The 20671-nt window shown below is 45.1% G+C and overlaps 1 protein-coding gene across 1 annotated transcript in view; it reads left to right on the top strand.

The window, feature by feature from the left end:
- Positions 1–716: 716 nt before the first annotated feature.
- LOC147640666 (ATP synthase F1 complex assembly factor) overlaps positions 717–20671 on the top strand; it is a 34990-nt gene continuing 15035 nt past the window's right edge. The window contains exon 1 of the mRNA XM_086814019.1: positions 717–1067. Within this exon, the coding sequence (XP_086670145.1) occupies positions 891–1067 (177 nt within the window). The 5' untranslated portion in view covers positions 717–890. The remainder of the gene's footprint in view (positions 1068–20671) is intronic.

The raw sequence follows: 20671 nt of genomic DNA, 5'->3' as shown, positions 1-20671 counted from the left end.
TAAAGAAGGAGATTGTACTTGGCAATTGACATGACATATTGACTACTTGACATGGTCTTTGAGTTATGTATTTAGTCTCATGGGTCATTTTGGCCTTTAGTCTAATAGGTCCTTTTGGCTTGGGTCTCATACGTCGTTTCCGTATACGTTAATATCACTTCTCTTTTTGTTTTTGTTTTTCGAGTCGGGGACAGAGGGTTGAAGCCATCAATAGAGAAACACATTTGTCATTAACTTCACCGAAAGCGGTTTTGGTCTCCCTTATATCAGCAACTTGTTGGCAACCTATGTTGTCCTTGTTATGTTGCTTTGTAGGGGGGAGCCAAGGCTTGGAGTGTGGGTGCCAGACTCATTAAAATGCTTCGGTACTTGCTAAATGCATGAAAATTAATGAGCATTACAAGGCCAACATAGAAGAGGCGAGGATGGAGGAGGAGGAGCCTTAGCACTATCTCACGGGGTCATAGACATGGGATCAACGCGACGGGAAGTTCAACCGGTGGGCGGGGGACAATGTGATCTCCGGCGCCTTTTTGTAAACTTGGGCGTTGGTGGTAGTAGGCTATTTGGCCTTAAGCTTATCCCCGCCTGTGCACCCCATCTTCCACCATGTTCATGCTCTCAGCAGTAGGCTATTTGGCCTTAAGCTTATCCCCGCCTGTGCACCCGATCTTCCACCATGGTTGATCCCATGCCCAAGGGGTCTTCATAACCCGTGGGAGATCTTGGGAGGAGGAGGATGATTTGGGTTTGTGGACGGAGCAAGAAGGCTAGGGAGACCAGTAGATGACGTGTCCGAAGGGTCAACCTTAGTTTATAAACCATCGTATCGCCTCCGATTAATTAATGTTCACGGCTTTGGCTTTCATGGCTTAACCTTCGGAGCAGAAATGCCGAGGCTCGCATGCGGTCGCTTGAGTGTCGTGGCGGCACTCTGGCCGTGCGCTCGGGGTGCTCGGCATCTCACCGGCTTCTCCGCGCTCGCTCCACGAAGCCTCGATTCCATCCTTAAGCTGGACACCGTCACGCACGCCAGCCCGGAAGAGGTGGCCTCTCTTTGGAACGGAGTAAGACCTCATTGAACAGAGAGAGAGAGAGAGAGAGAGAGAGAGAGAGAGCAAATCCTGTGTGCAACATTTCTGTGGTCCATGTCTGCCGTGGTTGTTGCCATTCTCTCCACATCACTTAAAAAAAAATGTATGATAGATTGTAACGGCATAGGAGATGGGTTTCCTTGAACGCATTGTTTATTGTTAAAGTAAGTGCATTTTTTATGAGTGACCCAATTATCTATATGCAGACTATATGATCTCTCTCTCTCTCTCTCTCTCTCACACACACACACACACACACACAATCTTATAAGTTTTCTCTTTTATGTAAACTAAATGATCTCTCTCTCTCTCTCTCACACACACACACACACACACACACACACACACACAAAATCTTATAAGTTTTCTCTTTTATGCATACTATATGAGAACTCTCTCTCTCTCTCTCTCTCTCTCTCACACACACACACACCCCCACACACACCCCCACACACAATCTTATAAGTTTGCTCTTTTATTACACTTTGTAAGGTACAAGGTATATGAGTGTTATTTTAAATGTGAGGTGTTTGTGCCTTTCCTCTATGGGCCCATCTAGATGTGTAAAGTTGCCTATGAAATTCGGCCGGGATCTTTAAGTGGTGTACTAGTCTTATGTCTTCTCACTCTCTTATTCCATTTGTGCGTAGGAGTGTGTGATTATGGTGTCCTCCTTTCTTAGTCAGAAACAAGATCGTTGGTGTTGGAATTACATGGTGCCGAGAGATGGAGGCAGAGAGAAAGAGAAGCTCGATCACAAGAGAGAGCAAAGTGGACACAACACAAGAATGATTGTATTATCAAAGCATAATGAAACTACTAAGTACAATATCCTTTTATAGGCACCAAGGTCCTATCTTTTGACTCTTACTAAGGGGTGGTTCACACCTAAAGTGTTCACACCAAAAAGACTTTAACCAAGTTGGCTATAGACCATATGAACCTATAAGTCCATATCCCCAATGCCACATGATATTTTGGTGTATTATTTTAACACCCTTCCTCAACAAAATATCCATGGTTGCTATGATGTCAATGCTAGCTCTAGTTACTGTTTATGATGACCATCCAAGTGCTTGGTAGGTCTTACTCATGGTAGTTTACAATGCGTGTTATGATGAAAGATGCTAGACATCTAGTTATGACTACATTTCACTAAGGATAGAGGAGTGACTACAGGTGGGCTGGCCCGAGTTGGTCTAAGAAGCTATCTATTTTCAAGACACCATCTAGATTGGTTTTCTTTCTGAAGAGCTCTTGTTACAGACGGTATTAGCAGGGCGTCCATTAATAAGCCCATAGGACACGGAGTCTCAACAACAGGAGAACTTGGCTTCATAACTGAAAATGCAGCATGATGAGATAAATAAAAAGAAGGCACAGTTGGCGGTTTAGGAGCAGCATCAGCGTGAGAGGTCAAGTGGAGTCAGTCAATGCAGATGTGGCAGAGATGACGGTGGTAGAGAAGACATTGGCCAGCGCTGTGGTGGCGGGCGTCCAGAGCTGGGGCAAAGGTCAAGGTGGCTAGGCAATGCAGATGTGGCAGAGAAGACCATTTGGAGACAAAGGTGGTAGGGTTGGTAGAGGCATTTCTGTGCAGCCACTAATCCATTGTTGCTACCAAGAAGTACTGCGAGACTAGTATTGAGAGGCGATTGTAGCATTGGTCTACTAGTGTTACTCTCACCCTTTAATCGTCCTGTCAATGCTGTCAACACTTAGCCTCCAAAAAACACATGTGGCGGTTGCTTCATGAGGGCTAAAAACACAAGGCTATGGATTCATCTTGCCATTCTTTCGAAAACTCGGGTTGCAGCAACGATGGTGGCCAGTGGGAGGCTCTGAAAGCACTGATGTCTCCAAGCATCGCCATCATCGTTGAGCCTACACGAGCTCAAAAAATGCCATAACCTCTACGTCTTTCCTCTGTGTGGCGGTCGTTTTTCCTGCCTCTGCTCTATATCTCAATAGTCCCAATATCCAGCTTGGTGTTCAGAGATGGAGAGAGAGAGAAATAGAAGCTTGATCACAAGAGAGAGCAAAGCAAAGTGGGCACAACACAAGAACGATTGTATTATCAAAGCATAATGAAACCACCAAGTACAATACCCTTTTATAGGTACCAAGGCTTTATCTTTTGACTCTTACTAAGGGGCGATTCACACCAAAAAGACTTAAATCAAGTTGGCTATAGACCATATGAACCTAGAAGCCCATATCCCCAATGTTACATGATATTTTGGTGTGTTATTTCAATAGTTGGTAGCTATTAGTCATCCTTTCTTAGCCTTTTTTTCCCTGAAAACAAGATCCCATCACCCAAGTTGGGTGGAGTAGCTATAGAAGAGGATTCTTGAGTGGGGTTGCTGAGCAATGGGGTCTTTCCAATGCCACTCTTTTGGGTCCCATTTCAAACTAGCTAGGGGCCAGTACTCCCTAATCCAAAGGCATTTGGAATGAAAAGGGGAGGGATCTATCTGGCAGCGCCTGTCATGAAAATTCAACAATCCAGATCCTGCCAATGGAGCTTGGAGATCCTCTTTTGTGGCCTCCTGGGTGGGTTTCAGCCAAAAAGTTCACCAAATGGAGATTATCGGGATGGCCCACGACCCAAAGCAAAAAATTGTAGGGGAGTAAGATTCCCATCCAAGTAGCGGAAGGGGGGGAGGCATCTAACCAATCTAGAGGAATGGCAAGAGTTGATGGAAACTAGGGTGTCTTGCTTGCCTTGCAAGTGGGCAACATGCATGCGGAAGCGAAGACCATAGACATAAATGACTGTATATTGCAATGAATATATACAATGATGTTCATAGATCGGAACTAAGATCTGCATGTGCATGACTATTGATGCATATGCAAAGCTCTAATCCTATGAGAGAGCGCTTACAAGTACTTCCTTTTGTTCTGATCCAAATGTCGGGTGATTGCTTGAAGGATGCGCCTCAAAGCAATGCCTCTGTATGACTCCTACTATGACCCTCGACTGCCTGTCTATAGTGGCTAAAGGCTGTTCAGCTGCAAACGACCAGAAGTTGTCTACAATGCGTGGTCTTTGGGCGCCTTGTTGTCGAGTATCCGGCTGTCCAAGATCCTTCTCCATGAGCCCAAACACGGTCCTTGATCTTGCACAAAAGGTGGCTGATGCTGAGATTAATGTCCATGTGGCACTCACAGATGTGATGCACATGACAACCATGGTGCTACTACTCAGCTAATAACTGAGAAAAGAAGAGCCAGGAGCTGAGCTAGACCAGTGTCCTATTGGCCTCAGAGATGTATGTGCACACGCATACTCAGCTGATGACTAGAGGGGAGGTGGATGAGGTCGTTCTAGATCAACGGCTATCAAAGCCTCTACTGCTCCATATTGAGGGCAGTCACCGGCAGTTCAAGAGGGAAGGTTTAAGCCTCTGCATCCAAGCGTGAAATAGGCTAGCTGCGAACTTTGCTTAATTGGAGGAACTTGGACATGGGTCGCTGTAAGTGAAGATCCACATATCATTGTGGAGACACAATTTTCCCAGAATTTGAGTCTTTGCTTGGACACAACTTTCTTTCTTTCTCTCTCTCTCTCTCTCTCCCTTTTTTTTGGGGGTTTTTTTTTTTTTTTTTGTTTTTGTTGTTGTTGCTTGGAAAGATGAGAAAAAAGAAGCAAAGCAGTGATGACACCATTCACGATTGCAGGGTGGTGGTTGCTTTGTTTTTAATTTCCGAGCCACTAAGGTGAACAACCTTAAGTTCTAAGGCAACTATCTGATGTTCTTAGCATTCAAAGAGAGGAATTGCAGAGCCAAGACCAAGGGCATGCAGTCTAACAGTTTGGATCATCCAAGTACATCTCCAAATCAGCGTTTTCCACTAACGCACAGAGCATAAGCATTAGTTCAAGCATAGTATTTATAGTCCAGATCTACATTGGATCTATGACAATCATTGTAATTACTCATTCATTCAGTAATATACAGTAGAAGTAGGTTAGGTAAAGAGTCTCTCTCTTCTCCTCTGCACTACTTCTCTATGTCATGAGCATGTGATTAGCGTTAATCTTTATTGCTTTGCGTTAATCATCATTAAGCACACTTTCACATAGTAGTCATGCTACATTGGTATCAGAGCATCTAGGTCTATCTTAGGTAGAAGTTGTGCATGTTGAATTAGGGTTTCTGAGATTAGGGTTTGCGTTTTAGGATTTCCTTGTTTTGCATCATATCAACCCTTGCAACAAGTTTTTAGTCCCATATTCAATGTGCAAAGTCAAAAATCCAAATTAGGGTTCGCGTTCAGCCCATTTTTGCATGTAGCATAGGTTTCATATAGACTTTGGATGCATGTAGGTTTGCATGTAGAGAAGGGGCCAGCCCACAGGGCTACGCCAGGGTAGAGCCTAAAGCTCTTGTTGTGGGCATGGGGGAGGTGTAGAACCAAGGGGCCAGGAGGGCCCTAGGTTGTGCTCACCAGCCTTGGCTTGGGCTGGAAGGGTTGTCGGCCAGCCCCTGGGGCTTTGGACAGGGTCCCAGGCCCTGGACAGCTTGTCGGCCAGGTGTGGGGCAGCCCACATAGCTAGCACATGGGGTGCCTATAGCAGTCTAGATGGTGTGCACTCTAGCCAGTCCTCATTTAGGTGTGAAAGCGATGGATAGTATAGCATTAAATGCTATTTGTCCTGGTCGTGAGCTTTTCTTCAGCAGGCCGACTTCTTTGTGTTGGTCGACTTAAGCATGAAAGGGTATAAAAAGCCCAGTCTAAATTCAAGTTTGCTATCTCAGTCTTCACAAAGGGTTGACGCTTTCCAAGGGCCAGGACAGCCAAGGGGAGTGCTCCAACGAAGGTGAACATTGCAGGTCAAGATTTAGTCTTTATTTTTTTATTTGCATCATTCTAATAAAGCAAATACACCATTCATGGTGGGGGCTCTACAGAGGGTATTTGGGACCCAATATCGTGTCATCTTCTCCCTCTCTCGCTCTCCATTTTTTCTACATCTACTTCAATTTTGTGCGTTATACTCGTCGTGAAAGATTGCTAAATTCTGAGCATTGAAGTTACCGATTCGACCATGAAGCTTCCACATGTTACAAGTTCTATAGAGCCACTATCTGTTCCAGAACTGGGCTCAAAGGTCGTCATAGACTATGAGGTTTCAACAATTCTCTCCGAATTCGTTAAGCACGAAGATGAAGTTCCAGCAATTCTCTCCAAATCCATTGAGGAGGAGGATGAGGTTCGAGCATGTCTCTCCGGTACTGTGTCCTCTTCTCCCTCTCTCTCTCTCTCGCTCTCTATTTTTTCCACATCTACTTAAGTTTTGTGCGTTATACTCGTTGTGAAAGATTGCTAAATTCTCAACATTGAAGTTACCGATTCGACCACGAAGCTTCCGCATGTTACAAGTTGTGTAGAGCCTCCAGAATTGGGCTCAAAGGTCGTCATAGACTATGAGGTTTCAACAATTCTCTTTGAATTCGTTAAGCACGAAGATGAAGTTCCAGCAGTTCTCTCCAAATCCATTGAGGATGAGGATGAGGTTCCAGCATGTCTCTCCGAATCCATTGAGGAGGATGAGTTGAGTGCTTTAGTACTTCCTAAGGAGGCAGATCTCTCCAAATCTAGTTTGGAGGAGAATGAGGTCAACCCAATAGTTTCCATGGAGTTTACCATGCCAACAGAGCATTCAAAGATCAAGGGGCCAATTCTAGTGCTTGCAGTTCCAGCAACAATAGTGGTGGAGACATCAGGAAAGAAAGCAAATTCGGTAGCCGTGCTACCTCAGTCAGATTTCAAGATTGTTTGGGTTTCTCAACAGCAACCACATTTGAGGATTCTCGAGGATCCATACTAGAGTAGAGCAAAGGCGCATCATGTGCACCCATGCTCTAAGTTTAGCAAGAAGTTATACTTGGCTGTATCCGCATGTAGTACTTGTGTACCTGTTGTCCAGCTGTACTTGCATGTAGTACTAGGTGTACCTGTTGCCCAACTGTACTTGACTGAACCTCGTGTGTACTTGATGTACTTGATGTACCTGGTTGCTAAACCCACTGTACCAACTGAACAAACAGTACCTGCTGTACTTGCACGTGTGAAGCACCTGCTACAAATTGTATCGGTTGTATTTGGATTGTACTCACCATACCAGGTGCTCTCATATTTTTCTCATTTGTGTAAATCTGAAATTTGTTAATTTAAATTCAAAGAATGCTTTAAGTTGTGTAGTGCAGGAGCATGGCATGTATATGCTGACCATGTTCAGGAAATTCTTCTTGGTGTGGCTAGTATATTTCCTTGTGTGGTGTTGTTAACCGCGCTCTCAGAGCTTCTGAGAGCCAGTGAAGGTTTGACTCACCAGGGAATTTGAGAGCAAAGTATCATTGGGAGAACCAGGCCACGGTCCCTCCGCGGTGTACTCCTTGGCCTGCGTTAGTACGGGCGTGCCTGTTGGTGCACGGTCCCGGAAGACCAGTGAAAGGCACGTGTACACCCAGTGAAGGTGGGAATGAGCCTGTGATTTGGGGCTAGTCCGACCAACACCTCTTCATCGACTTGAACCAGTTTTATTTGGTTGTTTTCACTCCTTTGTGGAGAAATCTGGCCTGTCAGGCCCGTGACACTTGTATAAATATAAATACTCCAAGACATACAAAAAGTATTGAGGGGGTGGCTGGCCCTTTCCGGCCCCAGTGCTGGTGTCATTTGTATTTTCAGTATTTCTAGTATTTGTGTTGCTGATGTTGTTTCCATTGTTTAATAACAGTTAAATTAAGTGTTCTAAATATGTGTATATTGTCTTCCGATCTGTAGGCCTCCTGTAGAGAGCGGTCACATTGGTATCAGAGCCCGGTTGTCTCTCTTTCTCAAGAGGAGACACGGAGTTTTGAGATCGGAAGCAAGCACGCACACTTAATTCAATGGACAGCCAGGGCAACCCATTGGAAGTGCCGAATTCGAGGGGTCAATCAAGTGCTTCACGGGATTCCGATGCATTGCATGGAAGGCATAAGCCTCTTGAGAGAGTCTATGACAGTGCATACATGAGACTGCCATTACGTGGTAAAGAACCCATGCACGAGGAAGAGCCCAATGCATTGAGGGCTGAGTTGGAGCACATGAATAGGCTCTTGCAGGCAAAAGAGCAAGAGCTGAAATTCTTGCATGAAGACTCTCATGTACAAAGTGCCATAGAAGCCAAGAAAGCTGATGCTATGGTGGACATGACTTTTGAGTCTATGGCTCAAGAAGTGGGCAAGAAGCCAAGGGAGCTGGCACTCTCTTATCTTATCCACAAGGGTGACCTTAAAGAGGGAGAGAATGGACAGCTTATGTTCAAGAATCCATTCCATTTGCAGCATGGAGACCCAACCTCTCAAAGGTTGAGATCATACTTGCATAAGGAAGAAGATTCGGTCACCTCTCGCCATGCATCCACTCCTCAGGGCACAGGAGGAAACAGATTTATGCATACTCAAGGCCATTTGGATTCCAAGAATGTACATCATGGGGACAGTGGTCGGCATGCAAGCCGAAAGACTTTGCCCATTGAGTTGTCTCGTGGTGAGACATTGCATCATTTGGGGAGGTCACATGCATCGGGGCCACAGATTTATAATGCACATGCCACCGTGCCTTTTGAAACATCTTTGGTTGCCCATGAAGCCCATGCAGAGAAAGCTGCCCCGTTGAATAAGGGGAAGAGAAAAAGAGAAGAACATGTACCACATCCCAAGAAGCTCAAGGAGTTCAAGGTAGGGGACAAGTCCGTGAAATTTGATGTCTTTCATGGAGAGTATGATGTCTCTAAGGTGCTAGCTTTTGTGGCCGAGTTTGATATTGCTTTTAGTGATGAGGACTTCACTGAGAAGTCCAAAATTCGTCATGCAAGCATTTTCTTGAAGGGGACAGTTGCCCATTGGTGGATCACTGAAAAGACTGCCAAAGATCCCATTTGCACTTTGAAAGAGTTTAAGGACAGATTTTATGCCCAATTCTTGCCTCCTAATGCGGAGCAAACTCTCACCCAAAAGTGGGATAGACTTGAGCAAAAAGATAATGAAAGTGTGCAGCAGTATGTCAATAAGTTTTTGGAAAGTGTTGCTTGAGGTAACTCTCCGAGGATGAAAGAAAGAGGAAGTTTCGCTCTGGATTGCAACCAGCTTATTGTTCGGGCATTGAATTGCACCCGAAACATACTCTACAACAACTTATAGTCTCTGCTCTTGCTACGGAGTAATTGGTGCTCAAAATTAAGCAAGATCAAGGGGGTTCTAAGGGTAAAGAGAAGGCTGTCCCAAACCCACAAAAAGGTGACACCTAAAAAGAGCTTTCGGGAATATGGGGCCTCAAATTGAAGCAGAAGCTGCCTTTGTTGGTAAAGAGGTGGAGGTTATCCCACTTATTGGGAAGTTGCGCATACATATTCAGGGTTATCTTGATCATGAGCATTTCTTGGTTGCCCCACTTAATGGATGCGATATATTGCTTGGCAAGCCATGGCATCATAGGCTTGAGGCCCACAAAGAGTACAAGACAAACAGGATTTCCTTTATGCATAGAGGCCGCATCCATGTTATTGATGCTGGCAAGGAAGGGGATTCTATCCCAGTTGTATCTCACATCCATATTAATAAAGCAATGAAAAAGAGTCTTTCTGCGTACTTGGTTTTTGTTCGTGATAGCATTGAACCAAGTCATGAAAATGTGGATGTTTTGACTCAGGATAGGCTGAATTTTCTTCATGCATACAAAGATTGTTTTGCTGATGCAGTGCCAAAGGAGCAGGATGCCTTCTTGCAACTCAAGAATGCTATCATAAGTGGACCCATATTGATTGTTCCGGACTTGCAAAGGTCATTCATAGTGGAATGTGATGCTTGTGGCGATTGTATAGGGGCTGTCCTAAATCAAGAAGGTCATGCAGTTGCATATGAGAGCCGTTGATTGCATGATGCCGAGCTTCATATGGATATCTATGAGAAAGAGCTCTTGGTTGTAATTCATGCCTTAAAGATATGGAAACATTATTTTCTTGGGGCTGAATTTGTAGTCAAGATAGATCATCAAAGCTTGAGATACTTTCTATCTCAAACAAAGCTTTCGAAGAAGCATATGAGAATGGCAAACTTTCTTTCCATGTTTCATTTTCAGATTGTACATACTCCGGGAAAGAAGAATGTAGTGGTAGATGCATTGTCCAGGAGGCCTTATGTGGCTGCAGTTTCAGTGGCCTCTCATGAGGACTTATCTACCATGCGAGATTTGTATCATTTGGATGCTGATTTTTGCCATATATGGACTGATTTGATGGCTGGTCACTCACATGCCTCTTATGTGATTAAAGAGGATTATCTTATGAAGGATAACTGCTTATGTGTAGTGAAGGATATGCGTCCAAAGGTTATGGAAGAATGTCACGCTCCACCTTATGCTGGTCATCGAGGTATCATGCCTACTACACGCATGATTGAGAGAGATTGCTTTTGGCCAAGCATGCGTAAAGACATTGAGGCATATGTACATGCATGTCTTACTTGCCAAAAGGTGAAATTTGATAGACAAAAGCCTCCAGGTTTGCTTCAGCCATTGCCTATTCCCTCGCAGCCATGGGAAAGTATTACTATGGACTTTATTATGGACTTGTCTAGATCCCAGCATGGGAATGATGCTATTTGTGGATAGGTTTAGCAAGCAAGCTCACTTCTTGCCCTTCAAGAAAACCATTAAAGTTGATCATATGGTGAAGCTTTTTCTTGCTAACATCTTCAAGCATCATGGTATGCCTAAGTCCATTGTTGGGGATAGAGATCCCAGGACTACGAGCCTCTTCTAGAGGGCTTTATTTGATAACATGGGCACTAAACTTGAGTTTTCATCAGCTTATCATCCCCAAACGGATGGCCAAAGTGAAGCTGCGAATTCAGCCGTGTTGGATTTGTTGAAGTGTTATGTGGCAGATCAAAAGACTGCATGGGAGAAGTATCTTCCACTTGTAGAGTTTGCCTACAACAACACAGTTCATGCCTCCACCGAAAAGGTCCCGTTTGAGATTATTTATGGTGGCAGGGTGATCTTGCCACCCATCCTTCGTACAAAGGATGAGATTTTTGCAACTGATGAGTATGTGCGTGACTTGGATGTAGCCTTTGCTCAGGTGCGGATAGCCATTGCAAGGTCACAAGATAAGCATAAAAGGGCTGCTGACAAGCATAGAAGAGACATGCAAGTCAAGGAAGGTGATTGGGTAGTGCTGAAATTTGAGAAAGCTAGGCTTCGGAAGAGGCCAGGATAAGAGGGATCATATCCAAAGCTTTCTACTCGATATTATGGACCCTTCCAAGTGATTGACAAGATCAATGAAGTGTCCTTCGGGCTTGCTTTACCAAGCCATTGGAAGATTGACAATGCTTTTCATATGAATCTTTTGCGGAAGTATGTGGGGCTAGATCCAGAGGAGCCTGTCACAGAAGATCAGCCAGAAGTTGATGAGCTCGAGGAGATCCTTCAGCCAGAGCAGATTGTATTTCACAAGGAGAGAAAGTTACCACATGGGAAGCTTTCCAGGAGATACCTTGTGAAATTTAAAAATTATTTACCACATGGGAAGCTTTCTAGGAGATACCTTGTGAAATTTAAAAATTATTTACCAATTGATGCAAAGTAGGTAGATGAGGATTATTTTGCTGACTACCGTCAGCTTCTACAGGCATATCTTGAGGCTTTTCAGTTGAGGTCAACTGTTTAGAAGCCCGGGGGATGTCACCATTTGGTCCATCTCCATTTCTGGAGCCACTTCTATGGGACTGTCACTCCATAGAGCGGCCAAATTTGTGCCATGTTCACATGGGGCCAGGCTAGTGTCCCATGTGAAAGGGCCAGTTTTATGGTGTCACATGGACGGGAGCCAGATCAGTGCCACCCGTGTTGTACTATGCGGAAGCTTCGGAGAAGGATTGGTACTTCAAAACTCAGAAATCAACACTCTTGTCACGATGGGAATTAACGCATAAACTGAAAGGAGATGTGCAGAAAATAGAGAGAGAAGGGGGAGATGGAGAGGACACAGTATTGGGTCCCAATTACCCTCTGTAGGGCCCCCCACCACGGATGGTGTATTTGCTTTATTAGAATGATGTAAATCTGAAAACAAATACAGAAAACTTGACCTTTTCTTGGCTGGGAAATCCCTGCCCTTGACCTTCAGAAGTCCACCCCTTTGCTTGGCAATCTCCTTGGCTTGACTGGCCCTTGATTGGCTTGAGCACTTGGTGAAAACTGAGATGAATGATGGGATTATGGCCTCCACTATTTATACTCCTCCTCAGGAGCAGTCGGCCAGCTGCTGAAAAACAAGCAATGTCCCACGACTGGTAAAAATTCAGCAATAAATGCTGAATTAAATCCCAAAAAATACTGTCTTTTTTTCCTAACAGGCTGAAAGTGATGCGCCTGCTTCTGATTGACTGGACACAACTTTTGCCCCCAATCCCAAGGCTGGGCAGCCTGTATGGGCTGCCCCGTACATGCCCTACAGCCATATAAAGGCTGTAATCTCCTGGAGATTGCCTTATCTGTGCCCTAGGGCTGTCCTACAGCCCCTCCATGGCTGGTGGGTTCAGCCTGGGCCTTGCCTGGGCCTCTTCCTGGCTCACATGGGGATGGTTTCACACCATTCCCATGCCCATACTAAGCTCCGGGGTAGCCCTATGGACTGGCCCCTTGTCCTAGACATAGTCTACTCAGTGATCTGGCATCCGGTACCATACCAGATACATAGAACCACTGACATCATTCTAGAGGGAGACTCGTAGCGCGGACTGGCACTGTTTCATGTGTAGGACAGTGCACACCTGACCTTGGACTCATGTGCAGGACAATGCACACCCGACCTCGGACGACTGAGATGGATCCCTGGGTGACTCGTCCCGGACTCGGCTCACATGGGACCAGTTCACCATCCCAGGTCCTGCACCTTCTGTACAGAAATGTCTACGTGGCATCCAAGTGCGGGATGCACGTGACATCTCCTTTTGCTTAACTTGACGGAAGCTGCATAGCCCCCAAATAATCCGTCAATAATGCCGGATAGTCTTCGAAAAATTCTTTGTTGAGCCATACCGCTTCATGAGTTCCTCGATCCTGAAACTTTGTGAGGAACTGTCGTAGTCTTCGGCCTGAGCCATGCTTGAAACGGTACAGAAGGATCTGTTCTGGAACCATTACTTTTGCTTCATCCACAATGTCTGGTTCCGCTTCGTCTTTGAGCTCTGAAGGGGGCGGACTTGCATATGGCTTTAGCCAACTGACATGAAATACATCGTGCATAGTCCAACTCGGAGGTAGCTTTAACTGCATAGACACCTCATTAATCTTTTTCCGGATGGGAAATGGTCCGAAGCTCATGAAAGACAACTTTGGGCATCGCTTTCCCACCTGCTTCAATCTTTGCTTCATAATCCGAAGATACACCCAATCCCCTTCCGAAAACTTCATATCCCTTCGGTCTTTATTGGCCTGTCGAGTGTAGGCCTCTTGCGCTTTAGCCAATCTGTCTTTAACTGACTCTAGGATCTCCTGGTAAGACTCCGTCACTCTATTCGCCTCCAGTACTGAAGACGAAGTCCTGGTTAACAACGACTGGAAAGGTCTTCCAAACGCTGCCTCATATGGAGTCCTGCCAATAGCTGAAGAAAAAGAGTCATTCAAAACAGCTTGAACTTAAGACAAAAACGATTCCCACTTACCTTGCTGATCGTGGACATAACATTTCAGCACATCAAAGGCCAACTGGTTGTATATCTCTGTCTGGCCATCTGTCTGTGGGTGGAATGCACTGGAAAAATTCAACTTAGTACCAAAATTATCAAACAATGCTCTCCAAAAATGATTGGTAAACTTGGCATCTCGGTTTGACACTATGGTTCTAGGAATCCCGCCAATCGGGTACCAATGCCGAATGAATAACTGGGCAACATCTTCGGCGGTCACATTGGCCCTGCACGGAATAAGCATAACAAATTTGCTAAACCTATCAACAATAGTTAATCACTGCGTATTACGCTTACTCGGACCGGGAGGCAGATTTGTGACAAAGTCCATCGAAATGTCGTGGAAAGACCCTCAGGAATTGGCAAAGGCTGTAACAACCCTATCTTCTTTCCACGAGGAGGTTTCACCTTTTGACAAATGTCACAGCGTTGTACATATGTAAACACATCACGCCTCATCTTTGGCCAATAGTATTGCCGTTCTAATTTCTCCAGAGTCGAATTCATGTCCCCTGTGTGACCACCTGGAATGGCGTCATGGGCATCATGGAGAAGAGCTACCCAGAATGATTTCATGACACATAGTCGGCCTTTGTAGAAAAGCCAACCATCGCGTATCAGAAAATGGCATGGTCCTGTGGCATCCAATGCCTGTTCCCACTGTGTACCGAATTCCTCGGAATCCGCGTACGTGTGCTTCATGTCTTCTAGTCCTGTACCAACAAGGTCAAGTCTAGTGGTCTGAATCGTAGATACTTGTCTCTTCCTGCTCAAAGCATCGGCCCCACTGGATTGACCTTTCTTGGAAGGTACTTAATCATACCACCGAACTGCTGGAATATCTGACTCCAGCGGTGTTGTCGATCACTCCACTGTGCACTTGGCATCGTCTGAATCCAACGCAATGCCGGATGGTCAGTGCAAACCTCGAAGCCACGGCCATACAGGAAATGTTTCCAATGTTTCAAGGCCTGTATAACTGCTAGGAGTTCATGATCATAGACTGAGTAGTTCTTCTCGGCGGGCAGTAACTTACGAGACATGTAAGCTACTCGATGACCATTTTGTTGCAATACACCTCCAATTGCGATGTTACTTGCATTGGTGATCACTTGAAATGGTTCGTTCCACGAGGCAAGGGCTAAACAAGGCGCTTCTGACAAAGCCACCTTGAGGTTTTGGAATGCCTCCAACGCCCGAGGAGTCATTCGAATCTTTTGCCTTCTTGTTTTCACTCCATTTAGCAGATCGGTGAGGTCTGTCGAGAGAGCAGAAAACTTGTCAATGTGGGTGGAATATGCCTGGCATATACCCACAAATGATCTAATGTCATAAGCTGTTTGTGGTACTTCTCAGTTAACAATCTCGGCCACCTTAGCCGGATCAAGTCGAATGCCTTCAGCACTAATTATATATCCCAAGTAATGTACCTGGAACAGATAAAATTCTGACTTCTTTTCATTGACATAGAGCTCGTTGCTTTCCAGCAACTTAAGGACTTTCTCCACATAATTGTCATGCTGCTCAACTGTAGTTGAAAATATGAGTATGTCGTCCAGAAATATGAACACACTCTCCAATCAACTCCCGGAAAATACGCATCATCATGCGGTTAAATGCAATTCCTTTCCGGAACGCAATCTGACCATCCACTATTTGTGTGGGAGACTTCCGGAGGCTAAAAACCAACTGTCCTTCGAGGGACAGGAGTCACTCCGAAAGGGGTGGTCCACCGGCGTCTAAAAACCAACCACACGAGCGAGAAAAATTTTCTGGTTTTCTTTGCTGAATCTTTGTCCTTGAAGTAGGCTCTGATACCACTGTAGTATGCGGAAGCTTCGGAGAAGGATCGGTACTTCAAAACTCAGAAATCAGCACTCTTTTCACGACGGGAATTAACGCACAAACTGAAAAGAGATGTGTAGAAAATAGAGAGAGAAGGGGGAGATGGAGAGGACATAGTATTGGGTCCCAATTACCCTCTGTAGGGCCCCCACCACGGATGGTGTATTTGCTTTATTAGAATGATGTAAATCTGAAAACAAATACAGAAAACTTGACCTTTTCTTGGCTGGGAAATCCCTGCCCTTGACCTTCAGAAGTCCACCCCTTTACTTGGCAATCTCCTTGGCTTGACTGGCCCTTGATTGGCTGGGAAATCCCTGCCCTTGACCTTCAGAAGTCCACCCCTTTGCTTGGCAATCTCCTTGGCTTGACTGGCCCTTGATTGGCTTGAGCACTTGGTGAAAACTGAGATGAATGATGTGATTATGGCCTCCACTATTTATACTCCTCCTCAGGAGCAGTCGGCCAGCTGAAAAACAGGCAATGTCCCACGATTGGTGAAAATTCAGCAATAAATGCTGAATTAAATCCCAAAAAATAATGTCTTTTTTTCCTAACAGGCTGAAAGTGATGCGCCTGCTTTTGATTGACTCGACAACTTTTGCCCACAATCCCAGGGCTGGGCAGCCTGTATGGGCTTCCCCATACATGCCCTACAGCCATATAAAGGCTGTAATCTCCTGGAGATTGCCTTATTTGTGCCCTAGGGCTGTCCTACAGCCCCTCCATGGCTGGTGGGTTCAGCCTGGGCCTTCCTGGCCCACATGGGGATGGTTTCACACCATTCCCATGCCCATACTAAGCTCCGGGGTAGCCCTATGGGCTGGCCCCTTGTCCTAGACATAGTCTACTCAGTGATCTGGCATCCGGTACCATACCAGATACACAGAACCACTGATATCATTCTAGAGGGAGACTCACAGCGTGGACTGGCACAGTTTCATGTGCAGGACAGTGCACACTTGACCTTGGACTCATGTGCAGGACAATGCACACCTGACCTCGGACGACTGAGATGGATCCCTGGGTGACTCGTCCCGGACTCGGCTCACATGGGACCAGTTCACCATCCCAGGTCCTGCACCTTCTGTACAGAAATGTCTACGTGGCATCCAAGTGCGGGATGCACGTGACACGTGTGTGACCATTGTTGCGTCACATGGACGGAAACTAGTTTCGTGCCACCCGTGTGTGGTTTGCTTCATGCTGTATGGACGGGAGCCTGTTTGTGCCACCCGTGTATGGCCAGGATGGTGTCTTACCTATGGGGCTGTCACTCCATAGGAAGACCAGGACATATTTATTTATATTTGTTGCGCCAGTTTTGTGCCCGACAGGAACCTCTTGTACAAGTTTCATGAAAGAGAGATTTCGTCCATTATTTGTGCACATGCATTTATGCCTGCATGCATAAATTTGTTTTTGCATGACTTATTTGGGTGTCTGTCTGTTATGCCGTGCCAGTACACTGGACGGGGACGCCCCCAGTGTGTGTGTGCCGTAGAGTGCTGTTTGCTGACTTGGTGATGTGGCGTGTGAACAAGTGGTAAGTATTTTCATTTTGATCTTTTTAAAAGGTAAAATCCATAAAGTAGAGTAAACCTAATATTTATAAGGTGTTGTGTTCATTTTGGTCTTTTCAAAAGGTAAAATCCATAAAGTAGAGTAAACCTTAATATTTATAAGGTATTGTGTTCACACCCATTTTAAATAGGGGCTGGACATTTGCTTATGAGGGGGGGGCGGTGGCAAAGTAATAAGTTGATTAAAGGTTTTATAACCTTATAAAAAAAGCCTTGCATGGGACTCTTTTTGGGAAAATACCCACGTGTGGGATTGGTGGCTCTTCTTGTCTTCTTCACGCCTAGCTGTACCCGCCTTTTTCACGCTTGGTTGAATCCGCCTGTAGTACTTGATGTACCTACTGCCCTTGATGTACCTGCCTGTACCTGCCTACAGTACTTGGTGTACGTGCTACCCAGCTGTACCTGGTTGTACTTTCTTGTAGTACTTGATGTACCTGTTGTCCCTGATGTACCTGGCTGTACTCGCCTACAGTACTTGGTGTACTTGTTGCCCAGTTGTACCTGGCTGTATCTGCATGTAGTACTTGGTGTACCTGCTGCCCAGTTGTACCTGGCTATACCTGCCTGTAGTGCCTGATGTACCTACTATACCTGCCTGCTGAACCCACTGTACCAGCTGAACAAACAGTACCTGTTGTACCTGCATGTGTGAAGCATTTAATGTACTTGGTGTATCTGCTGCAAAGTACACAACCCGAATATTAATTGGTTGGCTGTACCTGCACACATGTGAAGTTCCTGACGTGCTTGATTGTACATGCTACAAATTTTACCTGTTGTATTTGGATTGTACTCACCCGTACCAGGTGCTCTCATATTTTTCTCAGGAGCATGGCATGTATATGCTGACCATGTTTAGGAAATTCTTCTTGGTGTGGCTAGTATATTTCCCTGTGTGGTGTTGTTAACCGCGCTCTCAGAGCTTTTGAGAGCTAGTGAAGGTTTGACTCACAGGGAATTTGGGAGCAAAGCATCATTGGGGAGAACCATGCCACGTTCCCTCCTCGATGTACTCCTTGGCCTGCGTTAGTACGGGCATGCCTGTTGCTGCACGGTCCCAGAAGACGAGTGAAAGGCACGTGTACACCCAGTGAAGGTGGGAATGAGCCTGTGATTTGGGGCTAGTCCGACCAACACCTCTTCATCGACTTGAACCAGTTTTATTTGGTTGTTTTCACTCCCTTGTGGAGAAATCTGGCATGTCAGGCCCGTGACACTTGTACAAATATAAATACTCTAAGAAATACAAAAAGTATTGAGGGGGTGGCTGGCTCTTTCCGGCCCCAGTGCTGGTGTCATTTGTATTTTCGGTAGTTCTAGTATTTGTATTGCTAATGTTGTTTCCATTGTTTAATAACAGTTAAATTAAGTGTTCTAAATATGTGTATATTGTCTTCCGATCTGTAGGCCTCCTGTAGGGAGCAGTCACAGATGTCACGTGCACGCCTTAATCCGGTGCCAAGTAGACATGATTATTCCTTATAGCTGCCTTAAGGGCAAAGTTAGAGGTCGTATATGGACATTTTGGTGCCATTTTGGTAGTCTTATAGGTGCCTAGGACATGCACCAATGGTTGGGACATATTATGGGCATGATGTGAACAGATTTTATGTCATTTTTGATGACTTTTTATGGCTTGAAAAGTGAAAACCGACCTGCTTACGATTTGCTATAGAAATCCCTATATAAAGGCAAGTCAGGGTCATTCTTAGCATTCAAAGATAGGGATTGTAGAGCCAAGACCAAGGGCATGCAGTAGTTTGGATCACCCAAATCAACGTTTTTCATTAATGCACAGAAGAGGACACTAAGCATTAGTTCAAGCATAGTATTCATAGTCTAGATTTGCATTGGATCTATGGCAATCATTATAATTACTCATTCATTCAGTAATATATAGTGGAGTAGGTTAGGTAAAGAGTCTCTCTCTTCTCCTTCTCTCTACTTCTCTATGTCATGAGCATGTGATTAGTGTTAATCTCTATTACTGTGTTAATCATCATTAAGCACACTTCCGCATAGTAGTCATGTTACACCACACTTCTGCTCATTTGCTGTGAGTGCCTAGCCCATTTGCTACAATTGCTTTGGGTGCTTGGTTGCTACTCTTTTAGAAGCTCTTTAGGCCACCACTATCATGGATCTTGTTTTAGGCAAGGTCATGTTGTTGGGTTCAAGTTGGCCACATGGTTTAATTTGTAAGGAGAGAGCAAGCAAGATTGTTGATGCTTGTCGTGCAAGCTATTCCCCATTAGTTTTCTCAAGTAATTTGATGTGCGTAGTGCAATTGAGTTTTGTTGGATTCTTTTTGGGTAGGCACTCTTATCAAGCATTCACATGAATGTTACAACATGCCGAGAGCTTACATTGTTGCCACATGTCACGTGCACACCTTCTGACAGTGTGACATGGACATGTCCATACCATTTAGTCACTTTAGAGAGCATGTTCATGGCTGAGTCTAATTTGGGACTTCTCAGCCATTTCATTGTATTTTGTCCAAGCGCCGAATGAGCAGCTCAGTGTGGATACTTCTATTTTATTTGGGATTGGTAGTCAACCAACCCTAAAGGCGAGCCAACTCGCCCATAGGACACTATAAATAGAGGGCAAGGACTAAGAGCATGGTCATGACTCACCATGAAATGTGTTTCGGTAGCCTTGAAACCTTGAAATGCTGAAACACGTTTTGCGTTTCGTGAAACCTTGAAACGCCATTCCTGAAATGCCGTTTCGTGTTCTGAGTTTCTAGTATCTCTCTCTCTCTCTCTCTCTCACACACACACACACACACACACGATAAATGTGTGCGTATAGCCGTTTTGGTTGAGTGTTTTAGTAAGCACTTGTCGAGGGGTGTGACATTTTGTGGTCACGCGGACTTAAGAGTCATTTATGTTGAGTAGTGTGTGCTTGGAGATAGAGGTGGGCAGGAGACTAAGGCCACACCCTACATATGGTGGGCATCATCAGTGTTCTCATCATCGGCATTCATGAGTAAGGTCTATTCGTGATCTACAATCATTGTTCACATCCATTCATGCTTTTGAATATACTCTAGATAAGGGCATCATGTGTCTCATCCATCGCATGTTTTCATTCATGCTTCCGCATAGGGAGATTTGCTTTAATTTGCAGTATAACCTGTGTTTATGCATTAATCTCCATTAGTCTAAGCACCCATGTGAGCATATAGCAAAAGGACTAGCCAAGAATTCCTAAAAAAAGAAGGACGAGTGTGAGGCTCCCTTCCTTGCTTGTGCACCCCCTTCCTTCGTGTGCACCTCCTCTTTCCATCCCTTCTGCTTGCCATTCTCCATGCCCCCCCTCCTCTTTGATCCTAGTACTGCAACGTATCTCCTCTGCACACTTCTCCTTGTGCCTGCCT

Source organism: Cibotium barometz, chromosome 2, assembly GCF_041138505.1.
Source record: "Cibotium barometz isolate CiBa-2024 chromosome 2, ASM4113850v1, whole genome shotgun sequence".
Taxonomy (NCBI): domain Eukaryota; kingdom Viridiplantae; phylum Streptophyta; class Polypodiopsida; order Cyatheales; family Cibotiaceae; genus Cibotium; species Cibotium barometz.
This window is presented reverse-complemented; position numbering and strand designations above follow the sequence as displayed.